Genomic DNA, 17,556 nt, shown 5'->3' on the forward strand with positions numbered 1-17,556 from the left:
TCAAAGCCATACTGCAGGTGCCGTAAGAATGCAGTTTCAGTGTCTCCGTTTGCAGTCTCCTGCAACACGTTAGAGCGATGCAAGGACTTCTTTAATACCTGTCCACCACCACGAGACTGACGTAACATGAACACGTTGCCTCGCACGTAAGCTGGCAAGGGGGAAGCAGCTTCCTGAATTTACGCAAAGATTAACTGCTTCGTGCTCTCCCAGATGTTACCCTCTAGTAAAACACATCCATTTCAACATGACTTTGCAACAATGCAGTTAACCTCGTGCAGACTGCAAGCCAATTCACAGTTGAGCAGAACTACTCTGATTTCTCTCCCCTCCCCCCATCCCCTACTGCAACTCTTCCTAACATAGGTCCTGAACTATTTTCTGGAACCTTTTGATGCTGAGCTTTGCACTGGTACACTGGAATACATAAAGGCTGAGTTACCCCGTGGGGGCTTCTAATCACCTTTGTACCGAACTGTGAGAAATCATATTCTTTTTGTTTCTATTGTGACAATCTCTTCCAAAGTCCTTACTTGGGCTTTCTCTCTCTGAGCTACTTCGTCTTAACCTCACTTGCTCTTTGTTTTCATCACTTTCTGCTTCAGAGTCACTCAGCTCTAAGTCAGGACAGTACCCGTCGTTGTCCTGGTACGGAGCACCTTCAAGCGTCTGCTTGCTCCACAAGCGATCTTTTGTTGCAAGTCTTCTCGTTGGCTTTTCACAGCACCGGAGATCTTCCGTGGTCCTCACCAGACTGTTGGTAGCCTCTTTAAAGGACCGGCTAAAATGTTCTATGGTGGATTTTCTGAAACCGCTCTGGCTGGCCAAGTGAGCCGTGAGCACGGACTCTTGTTCGTAGGGTGTCTGGCTGGAGCTGTCTCTCTGGCTCACGTCTCCAGCCCTGCCCATCAGACCATTGGACTTGGCCGCCAGCCTCGAGTTCTCCTGCTGCACCCGCCCGTTCCCAATGGAAGACTGTCCGTGCAAAGCAGCCTGGAGCGCTAAGGGCTTCCCGGACGGCTGGCCCCGGTGAAACTCCAGCATCTGTGTAGGGCCAGAATCTTTCACCTCGCTCCGAGGCTTGCCGATCCCTGCCAGCAACCCATTACTTCTGCTGTCATGCTGATACCTGGAGTAAGATTTTGCTTTAATTTCAAACGATTCCTTTGCCATTGGCACGCTTCGCTTGCTGTAAACAGTGCTGTTGTTGTCAGGAGAAAGTGGTCTGTTGCCAGGCTTCAGCGAGTTATTTTTGCAATCTCCTAGTGCTGATTTGGGCATTTTTAACTTCAGGGTGATCCTGGGAGGTGGGTAGAACAGTGTGTTCTCTAGTGCACTTGTCAGGGTATGGCCTACAGAAGAAAGAGACAAGGGGGCAGAAGAAAAAACAGGCTTTTTTAAAAGAGGGTAATCGTTTTGTTATCTGTAACAAGTATTATAGTCCAGTAGAAGGTCATTCAACAGTAAGAAGCATTTGCAAACAATTAGTGTGAAATTATTTTAGGACATTAAAGAGAAGTTGGGATAAAGAAAACTGTTCCAAATTATCCACCGTTTCAGAATTTAGGTAAGCTTTTTAGCATTTCCATTAAAAACAACAATGTGCCCTTTTTACAGGGCTTTAAGCCAGCAAATTGAACCAGTTTTGAGATATGACTGAAGTAGTTCCAACTAAGCTATAAAAAAGGTTCATATTCAGTTTTGGATAGAGAAAAAACAATGCTCCAAACTGAGTTTCAATTTGGACTTAGTTCAACTCTCTGCTTTGTATTATAAAATTCTCTTTGCTTTAGAAGGCTTTTCACACCAATATATTAGTCTTTAGATATTATACTCATACAGCACCATTGCAGCGTAGCCATCAAGCTAGTCTAATAAGCATTAAAAAAGCACTTGTATTTGTTAAGACGTAAAATAGAGTAGACATTTCTAATAAAATGCATTTACATAAAACCAAAGTGCTTTAGAGTACTGCGGCTTCCACAAAGTACTAGTCTCATCTAAAACAGTTAAAAAAACCACCTTGTCAGTACTAATGAAGCCTATCCATGTTTCAAGGGTAGAGGAAAAAAAGCACAGACTTCACTCTAAATTGGTCATGAAAAACATAATATATATCTTGAAAGAACAAAGAGATCTTAATTTCACATTGAAGAAATAGCTGCCTTCCCTATTTTAAAAAAAAAAAAAAAAAAAAAGGTAATTGCATGGTAATAGATACTCTCCCTCTTTCCAAATGTTGTGTTCCCTATTTCAAGATGGTCACTACAAAAATGAAGGGCAGAGTGGGTTGTGGTACATCAGCATTCCTAAGCAGTTACTATTCACTATTAAAACCCAGAATACTTAAACTGTTTTTGAAGGAAGGAGAGTAACTGCAGATGGCAGGCGAAAAAATGCCTCTTTGCACTGTTCATCAAGCATGCAAGGCAACATGAGAACAGCAGCAATTCCTATCAGTCACTCTTCTCTTTTGCCTGAAGGAACCAACTACTGACAGCAAGCAACAAACCTTCTCAGCTAGAAAACCAGGCAGCAGCACAGAGCTTGCTGTGGGGAAATGGTACCATGAAACAGCAGCCAAGGAAGCTGGAGAAAACCTAGAGGTTACCACCAGCTTGTTTCTGCTATCTGGATGCCATAGTGATTGATAAGTAATAGGCATATACCAGAAATATACATGAAATAAAATAATTACTTGGATATTTCTTTAAGAGATTGAAGTGTTTTGTGTATGCTGCTACTTTGGTTGACTGTGTACTCAAAGGAAGTTTTTAAAGGCAGATTTACAATGTTAAAAACACTAAGCAGGAACATAAAGAAAACACATTTTTTAGTTTAAATACCGATAGAATTTGTAAATATTTTGCACTTATATGATTACCTGCAGCGATTTCCTGATTAATGAGCTGGACTTGCAAATTGAAGACCTGTTCATGTACTTTACTGTGAGACAACTTCAGTTTCTCTCTCCTGCTTACCATGTAGCAGAGATTTCTTACCTACGGAGAAATAAAAGGAGACTTAATAGGTAATAAGAAAATAAATCCTGACATAGTTAAAAAAAGTGCATCAACAACAGAATTAAAACAACATTACATGCAAAAACCCTTGGCAAAGTTCTCGTGAATATTACTGAACATACGTTTTATGTTCGTATATTATACGAATTAAAAAAAAATAACCTGGAATTTTTTTAATTGCCAATTTAGTGAATGCCTTGAATATATTCTGCAAGACAGAAGAATATATTTTCAACTATAGAAACAGTTAGCAAACACAAAATTCCAGTCAAAAGAAAAGTAGGTAAATTTTAAGACTTGCTTGTCTGTAAGCCTGTTTCCACTATGTACGATGCCAGGGATGTTGCTGCAGGCAATACTGGATTCTCCCAGAAATTTCCCTGCAAAGTGTTTCATAGAATGACTTCTAACAGCTAAACTATGTTTGTTTCCCCTAAAATTATTGCAACAGTATAAAGTAATACTTTTTACAAAGCTACCCAAGACAGCCAGCCTGTTTGGACCAAAACTAACATGCAGATTACCTCTAAAAGAACACTCTGGCTTCTCGTGCAATGTACACATTTTGGCTGACCCATTTAGCAGTTTATTTTCCGACTCCATTGCACTGACTTGTGAAGTTCAACAAGGCCAAGTGCAAGGTCCTGCACCTGGGACAGGGCAATCCCCAGGATCAGTACAGACTGGGGGATGAAGGGATTGAGAGCAGCCCTGTGGAGAAGGACTTGGGGGTACTGGTGGATGAAAAGCTGGACATGAGCTGGCAATGCACGCTTGCAGTCCAGAAAGCCAGCCGAATCCTGGGCTGCATCAAAAGCAGCGTGGCCAGCAGGTCGAGGGAGGTGATTCTGCCCCTCTGCTCTGCTCTGGTGAGACCTCACCTGGAGTGCTGCGCCCAGCTCTGGAGTCCCCAGTACAAGACAGACATGGACCTGTTGGAGCGGGTCCAGAGGAGGGCCACCAAAATGATCCGAGGGCTGGGGCACCTCTCCTACAAGGACAGGCTGAGAGAGTTGGGGCAGTTCAGCCTAGAGAAGGCTGCGAGGAGACCTTATTGCAGCCTTTCATTTTATGAAAAGGGCTTATAAGAAAGACAGAGAGAGACCAGGGCGTGTAGTGACAGGACAAGGGGCAACAGTTTTAAACTGAAAGAGGGTAGGTTTAAATTGGGCATAAGGAAGACTTTTTTACAATGAGGGTGGTGAGACACTGAAACAGATTGCCCAGAGAAGTTTACGGATGCCCCATCCTTGGAAGTGTTCAAGGCCAGGTTGGATGGGGCTTTGAGCAGCCTGATCTAGTGAAAGATGTCCCTGCTCATGGCAGGGGGGGTTGGACTAGATGATTGTTGAAGGTCCCTTCCAACCCAAACCATTCTGTGATCCTATGGTTCTATAATTCAGTTCCACATAATTCTACTTTTGCTATTTGTTTGAGTTAACAGCAATATTTCCACCTAATGTAGTGAGAACAGGAAGAGGCACTGAAAGTTCTTGATAAACACTTAAAAGAGCTTTCAGAACACAGAAACAGTGTAGGGACTGGTCGAAAGATATTTGCCAAACATACTTCCCCTAGCACTCAACTCCATCTGTTCAGAACTGGAACCTCTCTCCCCAGAAAGGAAATTCCAAGATTCCCAGATTTATTTTCACCCCAAGACACAACTGAGCAGAAAAATCTCATGGCACAGGAAGTTTGGAAACTTTGAGATATCCGTTTCAAAGTACAAAGTACAGAATCACAGAATAATTTAGGGTGGAAAAGACCTTTAAGATCATCAAGTTCAACCATTAACCTAACACTACCAAGTCCACCACTACACCATGTCTCCTTAAGTGCCATGTCTACATGTCTTTCAAATACCTCCAGGGATGGTAACTCAACCACTTCTCTGGGCAGCTTGTTCCAATACTTGACAACCCTTTCAGTGAAGAAAGATTTCCTAATTTCCAATCTAAACCTCCCCTGACGCAACTTGAGCCCATTTCTTCTCATTCTGTCACTTGTTACTTGGGAAAAGAGACCGACACCCACCTCACTACAACCTCCTTTCAGGTAGCTGTAGAGAGCGATAAGGTCTCCCCTCAGCCTCCTCTTCTCCAGGCTAAACAACCCCAGTTCCCTCAGCCGCTCCTCATAAGGCCTGTGCTCCAGACCCTTCACCAGCTTCGTTGCCCTTCTCTGGACATGCTCCAGTACCTCAATGTCTTTCTTGTATTGAGGGGCCCAAAACTGGACACAGTATTCCAGGTGCAGCCTCACCAGTGCTGAATACAGGGGGACAATCACTTCCCTAGTCCTACTGGCCACACTATTCCCGATACAGGCCAGGATGCCGTTGGCCTTCCTGGCCACCTGGGCACGCTGCCTACTCAAATTCAGCCGGCTGTTGACCAACACCCCCAGGTCCTTTTCAGCCAGGCAGCTTTCCAGCCACTCTTCCCCAAGCCTGTAGCGTTGCATGGGGTTGTTACGTACCTCCACTCAAAATAAGTACATCAATTTTAACAAATTTTGAGGCAAATCAACCACTCATCAAGCAAAAAGAAAAAAGCTTAAAATGGTTTCTTGAAAGAAAAAAAAGAAAAAACAACTGAAATGCCAACCCTCCATTTCAGCTGTGTTACAGATTTTTTTTTAAAAAATAAGGATCCATATCCGAAGTGCTCCTGGAAAAGGAAATCTGAGCTTGATTATAACTAGATTCAAGACAACAGTTAGACTGACAAGTGCAAATCTCATCTCCAGTACTCATCTACCTGTATTTTCATGCTCTTCTCTCCCCAATATTGTTTTCCCTTTTCTTACAACACTATTTTCTCTCTTCTGTCTTTGCTTCCCCTCTTCTCCAATGTCTCATCTCCGTATCACATTTAGCACACCTACTTCAATTTGTTACCTTTTTTTACATTCACCACCTATCTCTAAGCCCTTGAAAACTGCAGGTGATCACTAGCTAACAGGCCAACCTAATGGGCAGCCTCCGAGTGGTAACAAGCCTGGCTTCCTCCCCCGTCACCTGCTGGAAAAAGGCACTACATATGCCTTCCTAATAAATTCCTGCTCTGAATTTTGCTGAAGGACTCCCGTCTTTTCAAACTACTGGCTAGCTGGCAATCTGACAAGAGCCTGGTTAGCTACTGATAGAAAGATCATTTCCTTTTCCTCCTCAGTAAAGCCACAAGCAGCGGTAGACTCAGAGGGTTATTTTCACACTGCTAACCAACTGTAGCACCTAAGGCAGATACATGCAGTGAAAGCATCTAGGTTAAGAGAGCAACGAGCAATTCAGCCTGCCCGCTACCTCGGACTAGCTGACACCAGCATGCTGGCAAGGAAGAGAGGTGAGACTCCTCAATCAGATGTCACAGGAAGCAGTACGAGTACAGGCCAGCATTATTCTTCTGTGTGCGGAGCCAAAAAGTCACCGTGGAAGTTAACCATCTAGGACTTCACCTACTTGCCTTCAAACCATGAGGGTGAGAAGCTCTGCTTTAACATATTTCTAGGATTCTCCAAAAGCTTAACGCACACTCAAAGAATACTTACTGCTTTACCAATGCAAATTGATTTTTTCAAGCCCAGAATTGGCTAATATTTACCTTTCCATTATAACCATTACAAAACACCTTTTTAAGTACAAATCAAGAGTCCCTCCATCCCAAGACAGAAAGTGGAAGATAAGAATTTAAGCCTGCCCCATTCCTTCACTGTTTGCACTTACTTTCATTTAATAAAAGTAACATTTTTTGTTATTGAATCTGTATCACTAGCAACTACTACAGCTGGGTCAGATAAATTTACTCAATTTTTTAAAACATTTACTCAATTGAAGTTGAAATCAAAGAGTCAATTAGCAAATATGTCCATTGTGCATAGAAACATGCATCTTAAAATAGCTAAAGGAATAACCTCTAAGCAAGTCAGGAAGCACTCTTTTCACATCAGATCTCTCACTGGACTGAGAAGGGACAGTTCCTGAAAGTCTCTGCAGCAGGCAATGCAGCATATAAAAAAATTGGAGTTGAAGGCCTTAATTATTACCTCCCTGTGCTTCCCCCATTCCCACTTTCATCCACGAACAAAGACCTTGCTCACCTGCAAATAGTTTTTCAAAACTTTACCAGTTAAACTCTTACCCTCTCTAGGTCCTGCCTCAAATGCATGAACATCCTCATGCGAGTATGAATGCTATCTTCTTTTGGCTGCACCAAGCCATTTTCTTCATCCTCCTTGGGAGGAAACAATGGTTTGTTAAAGTTACTTTTTCGCTTTAATTTCCAGTAATTGTAGATGAAGTCTACAGCAAGTTTAGGAAGGCCCAGTTCTGCTGCAACATCCTCCACTTTAACTAGCGAGTAAAACTCTTCTTCCAGCTCTCGGAGTTTCTGGGCTCGCAAACTGGTTTTCTCGCTCTCTGTTTGCTTCTGGTCTGACACGGTCTTGGGGTGCTCATCAACATCAGGCAGCGAATTCTGTTTGTTCTTGCTGTGCTTTAGACAATATGACTTGAACTTGACCTCATCCCCATCATCCAGGATAGTCTTCATCTCTAAGCTATGCTCAAAGGCACAGGTGACATGAAAGGCAGTAATACAGCTTTTCACAGAGCACTACAAAGAAAACCAAAAAACCTCCATCACTAACAGTAGCGACAAACCAGAAAAAAAAAAGGACAGAATTATCTTAATTACATAAAAGCTCGTCTCTACAAAAACATGTTTCCTAAGCACTCTTAAAAATATCTGTTGATCTCTTTGAAAGTTGGCATCACCCTGATTAGTATTTTCTCATTTGTGAAGTGTTCAACAGAAGGACCTTTCTATCCATCTCTGACCCACATAGCAGCAGTCCTTACATGTCTCAGCCTTATTCATAAGAAGGCAACTCAGACTAACTCCTAAACCTCTGTGCTAGTGAACTAATTTGATAGCAAAAAGCTATGAAGAAGTAGGTATCTATCTAATGGTCATCTGCATTGTAACGCATCTCTGAACACAGGAAGAACACAAGAAGAACAAAACACAAAACCAAAATTGCCCTTCTCACATAGACTCAAGAGTTACCATGGGACAAGTACGTACCTGAATGCAAGCACCAGTTTTCAGTTTGCATAAACTACACACTAGAGCCCATCGACTTGGTGGAATGTGAGACACCTTTGTGATTGGCTCCATCCTTTCTGGGCAAGCGATACTAACCTGTAAAACAAAAAAAAAACCAGCACAGAAAGCAGTTAACAAGGCAATAAAAACAAGCCCTCCATTAATACCAGAAGAAGAAATATGAACACACATTTATCTCACCGCAAGATCTCCATGTGCTCACACTTCTTAGCAAGGGACCCTGAAAGACCTCACACGAAAGCAATATTGTAGAATACTACTAGTTTAACCTCGTGACTAGAAGTTGCAATCCTTCAAAACATTTGAGGCATCTACACCATGCCTTGTTATAAAACAGCCGAGAGACTGCAGTAAGTGATGCTTAAGTTTATTTCCTTTCCATTCTGTTTTTTTTTCTGTGCTGCTTTAACTGGTCTAACTTAAAAAGTACCAAAATGCAAGCTACTCAGAATGAAACAGGAACACTTACTCATACTTACCTGAAAAGTTCCTTCTTTAAAATCCACAGGTCTGCTACAATAGCTACTTCTGCCAGCTCACAATCTGGGGCAGAACCAGATCTATCAGTCAGCACCCAGGGAAAGCCTTGCTTCCCAGCTCTGGGAGCACTCAGTGGAGAAGCAGTGCAAGAGGTGATTCTAACACACTTTCCTAACTACAGATTGTATCAAGTATAACTTGAGAAAGAATACAACAAACTTCTCTTACTGCAAAGCACGGTATATTCTCTTGTGCCAGTTTTCACATACTTAGTCTGGATGATCCATTTGTCTCTGGTAGACCAGATTATGGATATTAATACTAAAAGAAAGAAAAAAATTCAGATAAGCACAGGATACCTTTTCCTATTCTTTGTTATACTAACGTCCACACATCCATCGTGATAGAAATTCCTCAGCTGCCTGTTGTCCATGCTGGGAAACAAGGACTGTCCTCCATAACTTGGACACCAAAACAGACATAAATTATTTCTGTAGGCATCCCTGAACCACTCCTGACAGACAGGATTTATCTAAGGGCAGAAACAAAAAGTTGGCCAGCTCTGAATGACCAACATGCAGAACTGGGCCAGACTGAGAATGGCACATGGCAGAAGATTTCAGTGGGATAACTGCTCTGTCCCAAGAATGACCATCTCTAAAAGCTTGGATTTTGATGCTTACACAGCACTTTTTGAATTTAGCAGTTGTGTGCTTTGGAGGGCTACCTGCCTGAAGCAGAAATACAATGCTGATTCTAGCTAGGAAGGTCTCCACACTTCCTATGAACAATTCACCTGAACAGAGCAGACCTGTATTTCCCAGTGGTGGGATAGGGGCCTCTTCTCAGAGGGGTCAGATCTAAGAATTCAAAGAAAGGAGGTCATGTGCTGTGACACTGTGAGGCCAGCATAAAGCTGATTCCTTAAGAAATCAGTTAAGGCTGAGATTTGAATAGCATTTTTTTTTTCCTAGAAAACTTCAAGAGCATTACACTACAGTAGTTTTCATAGATTACCTCTATAATAAGACTCTCCTAGGGAAATCCAGGTTATATGAATAGCTTAACATGTGATAATTAAACCGTCGACTTTACAAGAGCCAGTAGCCTAAACTGAATTTCCTAGCTTCCTTTTGGGGGTACATATCAACAATCGCTTGATGCACATATTCATTTTAAAACCTGCTTAATCCCTGAGGAGGAAAGGCTTTGCTTCAGCAGACCTCCTCGGTGAGGTAGACTTATCCAAAGATAGCAGTGCTAGGTCGATCAAGTCAGGAAGTCATAGTTGCTATGCTCAGACTGAGTATTTTTGCTACTCTCTCCTTATCACTGCATTGCTCTCAGGATCATTTAAGTAGGTGGAAAAGACAGCTTTGAAAGACATTATTTGGTTCATCATTTCCACATTTGAAAAAAGTTAATCAGCACTTCATGGATTAATGACATAAGTTGACTCTAAGATGATTTATATTTGTTATAGTATTTCACCCTCTGGTTCCCCAACTGCAAGCCACATCTTCTGGAATATACTGAGGTCAACCTTCTGCATGGTATTTCCAGAAGTCTTCATTAGGAAGACAGTGAGATGGCTTCAGAGAGGGTCCAGGTTTTACCAGACAAGAAGGAGAACAGGCAGGCAATATGTGATGCCCTCATCAGGTAGAGATGATGAACAATTTAATCTGTTGTGGCCTTCCTATAAATTGGTGGGAAAGTGACAAAGCTGTCCCTGAAACGCTTGAACGGTTCCACAAAATCACGTCCAGCGCTCTTAAACATCATCAAATGTAGCTTTTTTGCTTCCAAAATGAAAGAGGTGTTTATCAGCCTAACTTGTCATTGCTCAGAACAGAGCTAGTTACAAGTTGCATGGGTATTTTTGAAACAATACAAAGATTGACTGCAATTCTTGTCCCAGTTACCACTACACTAAGAGGCAAGACTTCCTTTGGGAATTAAGGGATTGTATCAACTTGTCAGGTTGCCTATATTCTTTTCAAAAAGAAACCAGAATCTGGAGACTGTGTAATACCAGCTTTCCACCATGCTTCCCAGCAGGAGCTGGGAATTGACACAGACCTTCTCCCTGTCCATCTCTGCCCCTTTTAATGCTCTCCCTGCTCCTTCCCCAGAGGGGACTCATAACGTCAGGAAACATTTATGTTGGAAATACTGTCCGTTCAGCTTGTAATGCTGCCTGTTTATATTACCCCACTTTGCAAAAGCACAAAGAGGCGCTTACAGAGTCAGGTGCGATTTATTTATACTGGCCTCATGCCGCCTGCATGTTTCTGATATTCAAAGACAGGAGTCAAGGCAAAGTCTGTTTGAACTTCGCTGCTCACAAGGGATCCAGAGAGCAGAGGCGCCAATCTTTTCCTTCCCCAAAACCTCCCATCCCCAGGCAGAAATGATCCATCTGCCATAACACGTAGCTGTTTTCTCTGTTGTTTCTTCACCTTCTATCAGGTTACATTTTGACTGCTGTACTCTGAAGAAGTTTTAAGAGTGGGAGAGTGAAGACAAGGGACTGTTGAAGCCTCTTCTCTGCAACTGTTCCGCACATGAGCTGCCAGCTCGTCTTCACCCTGCTGTCCTCTGCTCCTAACCTGCCACCAGCAGCTGCACGAGCGCATAATGATCTGCATCGGTGGCTGGGAAGGGCAGCCCAGTGGCAGGAGCACGGTCACTCACAACAGCAGCTAAGGATAAACAATTTGATACCCTTCCAGTTGTAGCAAGGAAAAATAACTTTCTGCTTCAGCTGACACCACATTGATTGAGGGAGGACATAACTGTAATGGGTTACCTAAGGCAGAGAAGGACCTTGAATTTCAAAACACTCAGTATAGGTTTTCTGGTCTCAGTGTTTCCTTTTTTTTATATTTTTAGAAGAATGCCTTTTAAGAAAACACGAAATAGAGTACACATTTACACTAAAAGACAATAAAGGCAGAAGAATAAAAGTATATAAACCAACAATGAGTACACTTTGGAAAGTAAAAACCTTCAAACGTCCCCATCAGTCAAGCAAGGGTCAAGAAAGCCTCTCGACAGCATTTGTTCACAAGGAAGGGAGGGAAGAAAAAACATTTTAAGACAGTGCTGAATGAGTTAATGAAGGAAAATACCTGGTGCAATTGCCTGCAACAATACCAGCCTATACTTTGTGACTCATGAAGTCCCTTTCTGAACCTTTTACCACAAGGTACAGATGTGTTTATGGCCCATTCCTCTCTGCATTCTGCCTTGCTCCATTTTATTAGGGCCGCAAGAGGAAATGGCAGTAACTTTATAGTTAGATCTGTTTCTTTTGGGGGTGTTCCAGTGTGCTACTATCTTGGGGAGAAGAAAAATAGGTATACGAGAATACACATTCTCCCCTAAATTATCCATCCCCAGGTCTTCAAACCCTGGCTCTTTCTTGTCCCCTGCAGCACATGACTCTCCAGACGGGAACTGACCTGCCATTTTAGCAGAGATTCCCAAAGGTTTCTCTGGCTTCTCCGGCAACTGAACTGTTTTACAAGTGACAACGCAAGAGACTGAGAGAACGGATCCAGGAGGCATTTCCCGCCCCTACTGGCAGGTGTCACACCCTCACTATGCCTGACACACTTGGCATTGGTGTGGAGGGGAGGAGGTGCCTGAGGCCTGGAGCGGCCCAGAGCCACCGAGTGGGCTGTGGGAGCAGCAGGATTTGAGCTCTCCCACCTGGGTGCTCCCCGGCAGCTTCTCTTTCTCAGCCGGAGGGAAGTGGGCAGGCAGGAAGGCAGCATGTGCTCCCTGCCCTGCCATCACCTGCTTCCCAAACCTGCCAGTTCCTCTTCTGCTGGCGAGACCATCAAGGCAACCACATGCAGAAAGGATCTCTTAGGAAAACCAGTCTGCTCAGAGCCAGGAGAGCTTCCAGCCAAGCCAATTCATAAGTACAAGGGGAAAAGTCAGGAGATTTTTACTTTATTTATTTTTTAAATTAATTTAAAAATACATCTTTTGTTTTTTTCTCAACTCCTCTCTCCTTAAAGATGGAAGAGATGCCAGGAACTACGAGCAAGCCTGAAAAGAAAATGCAACTGCAAAGATAACCTCCTTGAAAAGCAGATACATGCCTGAGACAGAGCTAGAAATTACACATTACATCTGGCTGCTATGTTAAAAAAAAAATACTCAGAATCTTAACATCTTCCTCAAAGTTTTACAAACTTGAGGCTTGGCTGTGCTTGGGAGCAGAAGGTTCAGAAAATAAGGCATCCATCCCCCTGATGTCATGGTGCTGACAGATCTGGCTACCACCTCACATTAAACCACACACCGTAATGGATCTGTGGATCTTACCAGAAAGAAACAAGAAATATTCCAAGTACAAAATTAAACACAAACCCCACCTATACATGAGTGAACATTCTGATTTACAGAATTATAGTGTGATGCTAAACTTGATTCAGAACAGAGGAAAAAGTGTAAAGCTTCATTATTAAATTCTCTATATATGTATGCACAGATATATCCAAGAAGCCTTTACTTATAAAATAGAACATAGAAGATAAAAAGCCTCATCTCCCTACTATTCAGAAAAAAATTAGTTAAAAAAACCCCTTAACTACAAACCTTAGAGTCCATTCTACACAAATAATGCAATGGGCGTGTCTTTTTAAAAAAAAAAAAAAAAAAAAGTGGATGCATGCATGCAAATTATACACCTAACCAGCAAACAAATTCATCAGAAAATCAGAGAGACAATGAAGCTGCAGTTGTACAGTGAACACTAGCTTACATCAGTAACCCTTTCTAGCAGGTCACTCAGATACTGTAATAAAACCAAGAAGTGACTGCTGAGTAAATGGAGGGGACAAAGTGATTAATTAATGGAACATAAGCTGGACTTTCTCCCAGTCCTCACAGACTGTGCAGATTCATCAGAATGAAGTCCAGTATTAAGCCAGACAGATACCTTAAATCATGAGAACATAAAAAGGCAGAGGAGGGAACGAGGAGAAGGAGGACAGAGAGGAGTCTACGATAGAAAAGAAAGAGGCAGAAATTTTTACCTCCGGAATCCAGAGAGCGCAGCTCACATGTGCCCACTTGGTCCCTGTCCTGGTAGCTTTCATGGCACCTCCTCTTTTGGGACACAAGAGGCACTGGGGATGTATTCCCAGGACGCAGGTGCGACACAGCCAGCTCCCTTCAGGTACTTTTAAGATTCCGTAGCATGCCTTGGAGGAAAACAGGTATTGAGATCACTGTGCTGATAGGATTTCACACACAAGTGTTAATATTCATATGGACCAAAGCTTTCAAATACTAAAGGCACAGTTTGGCCTTTATTTAATCCTTCTCTAATTTTTTTACCTTAAAACAAGTCAAGTGATCACAGAGATAAACAGCCTCTAAAGCAAAGTCCTTTTATGCCGGTTTCTCTTTAAAATGTGTGCTGGTATTATTTGTTTATAGTGTAAAGCATACCCATTGTGACTGCACAACACCACTGGTGTTAAGAACTTTCATCTTTCCTTTTAGTGACTTTTAAATTTCTGAAGTAAACAACATAGACTTTTCTTTAAATTACCTTCTGCATCTAATCCTTTTTAAAATCACAATTTCCTACCACTAATAACTTTACACTCTAACATAATTCTATTTAGATGTGAAGGCATATGAGCTGTTTGACTGAAGACCGTTTCCTGCAACATTAAATTGCCTTTGTGGTTACAGTTCTGTGAATTGTTTGTTACTTAAATATTTATATGATATTGCCACAAAAATTACGGCATATACCGAAATTATGAGGTGCTGTGTTTTATGCCTATTTCCTGAGTATTGCACTTAACCCCTCAGAAAATGAGAAATTTCTTAAGTTTTGCTAGGTTGAGAATTAAAAACAAAAAGGAAAAAGAAAAGAAAAACAGTTAGCCAGCTTTCTGATTCGAATTCCTAGCAGTCCTTAATGGCTAACTACATGTGTATCTAGATATATCCTGCTGTACATACATACACACATATTAAAGGTGAGTGTATCTCAAACCATTGGCTGCAACCAAGGTCTAATTCCACTCAACTGCTCCAAATAAAAGCTTTACCAAACGGGTGGCTTTCAGAGGAAATCCTACCATTCCTAACACCATCTCTGGGAACAGTAACGCTGAAAGCCTCAACAGAACAGGATCACTAGCTGTAACCAGTCTTTCAGATTCAAATCTAGTATAAAAATTCCCACACTTGCCTTCCCAGCCTTCTGATTATACAATCTCAGTATTTAATATGAAGCAATACCATAAAACATTGCACATTTATGTCAGGCCTGTAGAGATGGGGACTCTTCTGAATTAAACCCTGCATTATGGAAACACCAAGACTGACTAACCTAAATGCTATTTTGATGTGACTGTTGTAAAAACCCAACAGGGGGAGCTGTAATCTAAATTTTACAAGTGATTTTTTTTCTCTTATGTGGCACATTCCCACCAGCATTCTTTCTATTGCAGAAGAGGCATTACATTTAAGATCACATTTAGGTGGTTGGAAATGGACTGAAACTCTCTTCTAATTTAATCCAACTAATGAGTGGAGGAGACCTAGACTACTAAACCAGTAATTTCACGATGTGTTTGAGCTGGCATGAGAGGGCACCGTGAAGGAGGAAATCTCTCACACTCCTCCTAACCCCACCTCCACACTGTATGATGACAAACAGACCTGAAGCTATGTGGTGAACCAGGGCCAATCCAGATTAAAAACAGAATGATTTTTTTTGTTGTTGTTGTTAGGATTAGCTCTAGCCCAGACACGCTCCCCAGTTTGCTTCAGGCAGGTCCAGCATGGGGAAGGGTCAGCAGGAAGAAGGCAGGAGGCCATCAGCTCAAGCTCAGCTGTCAGCAGGCAACCACGAGCCTCTGACTGCAAATTCACCATTACTTTTGAACAGGCACAAGCAGGGGCTGAAGCAGGCGGTCCAGCTGCCGGCCGTATTCCTGTCACTGGCCACATTACTGGCACTCAGGCTCACGTGGCTGCTTCACACAGTGAATCAGATCAGGAAAGCGGCCAGGCTGGAAGCCAGCCCACTGCAAGCAGGGAGATGACAGGTCCCTTTTCAGCCAGATACGTTTTCCAAGTATTACTTGCAGTTGGTACAAAAATACATTTAAAAAAAAATCTTCTAGTCTCTTCAATTTATAGCAAAAACCCCTTCCAGAACAGGACACACAGAAACCACAGGATTCATATCCCTTTTTTGATTATAAGGATACCTCTGCCTAACTACGCTGAGCTCAGTCAGCGTAAAGTCTTGGCCACATCTGAAATGCTATAAATGTGAGCAACATTCAGACCGAGAGCACAGTTATTGCAGGTGCTTCTGCCTTCTAAAAAAGATCAGTCTGTTAATGTGCCTACATGTGGTTTCAGATGGCTAAATTTGGACAGCCCGTGTCTGGCCAATTAACTAGTCAGTCAAGGAGGAAAAACCCCAGCTCTGAAACAAATGATCTTTAGATTCTTCACATACAGGGCGAGCCAGCATTTCCTGACCTGTTTATCTTTAAAAGCAGGTTTAATAATAGGGGGAAAATTGTTTACTGTCACAGAGGAAGTACTTGTAAGTCCAAAGAACACACTTCGTGTTCCTATTAGACTGTAGGTGTCCACATATTTACCATGCTAGGCCACTTAATCTACCGTAACTGTCAGGGTACAAAAATTCAACTTAGTATTGTACCACCCTTCATACCTACAAAGTCACAAAGCCCTCCAATTAACATTTAATACTAGTTCAAATTCCACTCTTGCCAAGGTAAACTAAGACCACAGGACAGTGTCAACATTTCTGCAGGCACTAACCTGATGAACACAGATATTACACTTGTCACAAAACACCATGTCATTGCCATCTTCGCTGTCAGGGGACCGGCACACATCACAGATGACGTCTTCATCATATTCAATACCCAATCCTTCTTCAGTCTCAATAGCGTGATTCATGTTCTCATGACAGTGCCGTTCCAGCACTTCAATTGTCTTTTCCATTGTGTTTTCATCCAGGGGCCCACATCCTGCAACAAAGAATAGAAAAGGGGAATTAGAGGACAGTCAGGTGCCTCTGACTGAGTCCGAGATGCAGAAAGAGAAAGACAACTTCTAGCAACTAAAGCAGTAGACTCAGCATCTTCCTTCCCTTCGTGGATACTAAAAATACAAAATAAAATAAAAATAGAAAACCTTTTTCACTCACTGGCTAATTGTAGCATTACCTTATAAATACAAGCAAACTTTTACTCCAGTAGTAGTTCTAAGTTGCACATAAAACACAGGACTACACCTTGAAGAAAACACTACAGCATAAAAGACAGACAGCAGTTTACAGAAACTGCTAGCTGCTCCCATACAACCCTCCCTCCACCTCCATCACTTTAAGAAACACTAATGACATCCAAAATCAAACACAATGTTCTTCTGAAGACTAACTCCCTAGGAAATACAACTTATCAAGAACGCTTTAGATCTTATAAAGATACAGAAGTTGCCACCACCCAGTACTGTCCAGTACACTACTTGAGTGATCAGCCCAATGGATATGAAAAGTGCTTTTACTGTTTTGTTGGGTTTTTAAAAATAAAATAGTAGATAAATATACTGTTGGCAGTCCATACTGTCTGTTCACTTGAACACTACACATGCGATACACACTTACCAGTAATCAAACTTAGTGTAAGCAGAACCACTTAAAAAGGATTTGCTATGAGACTGGTCCTCAGCTTGCAGCTTCAGGACATCACTGCATAAGAAACCCTATGACATTCACAGCTACAAATCTCCAAACTGCATCCTCTCAAAATCCTCAGTCAAAAATGATGCTGCTGCCCATAGTTCACTATTTACTCAGACCTTCAAAGGTTGGGGTATTCATGAAACATTAATAT

The 17,556-nt window shown here is 42.0% G+C and overlaps 1 protein-coding gene across 1 annotated transcript in view; it reads right to left on the reverse strand.

Moving 5' to 3' along the window:
- Positions 1-459: 459 nt before the first annotated feature.
- JADE3 (jade family PHD finger 3) overlaps positions 460-17,556 on the reverse strand; it is a 60,722-nt gene continuing 43,625 nt past the window's right edge. Inside the window, 6 exon segments of the mRNA XM_075715452.1 lie at positions 460-1,352; positions 2,885-3,002; positions 7,166-7,639; positions 8,111-8,227; positions 13,687-13,854; positions 16,478-16,689. Of these exon segments, the coding sequence (XP_075571567.1) occupies positions 460-1,352; positions 2,885-3,002; positions 7,166-7,639; positions 8,111-8,227; positions 13,687-13,854; positions 16,478-16,689 (1,982 nt within the window).

Source organism: Pelecanus crispus, chromosome 1, assembly GCF_030463565.1.
Source record: "Pelecanus crispus isolate bPelCri1 chromosome 1, bPelCri1.pri, whole genome shotgun sequence".
NCBI lineage: Eukaryota > Metazoa > Chordata > Aves > Pelecaniformes > Pelecanidae > Pelecanus > Pelecanus crispus.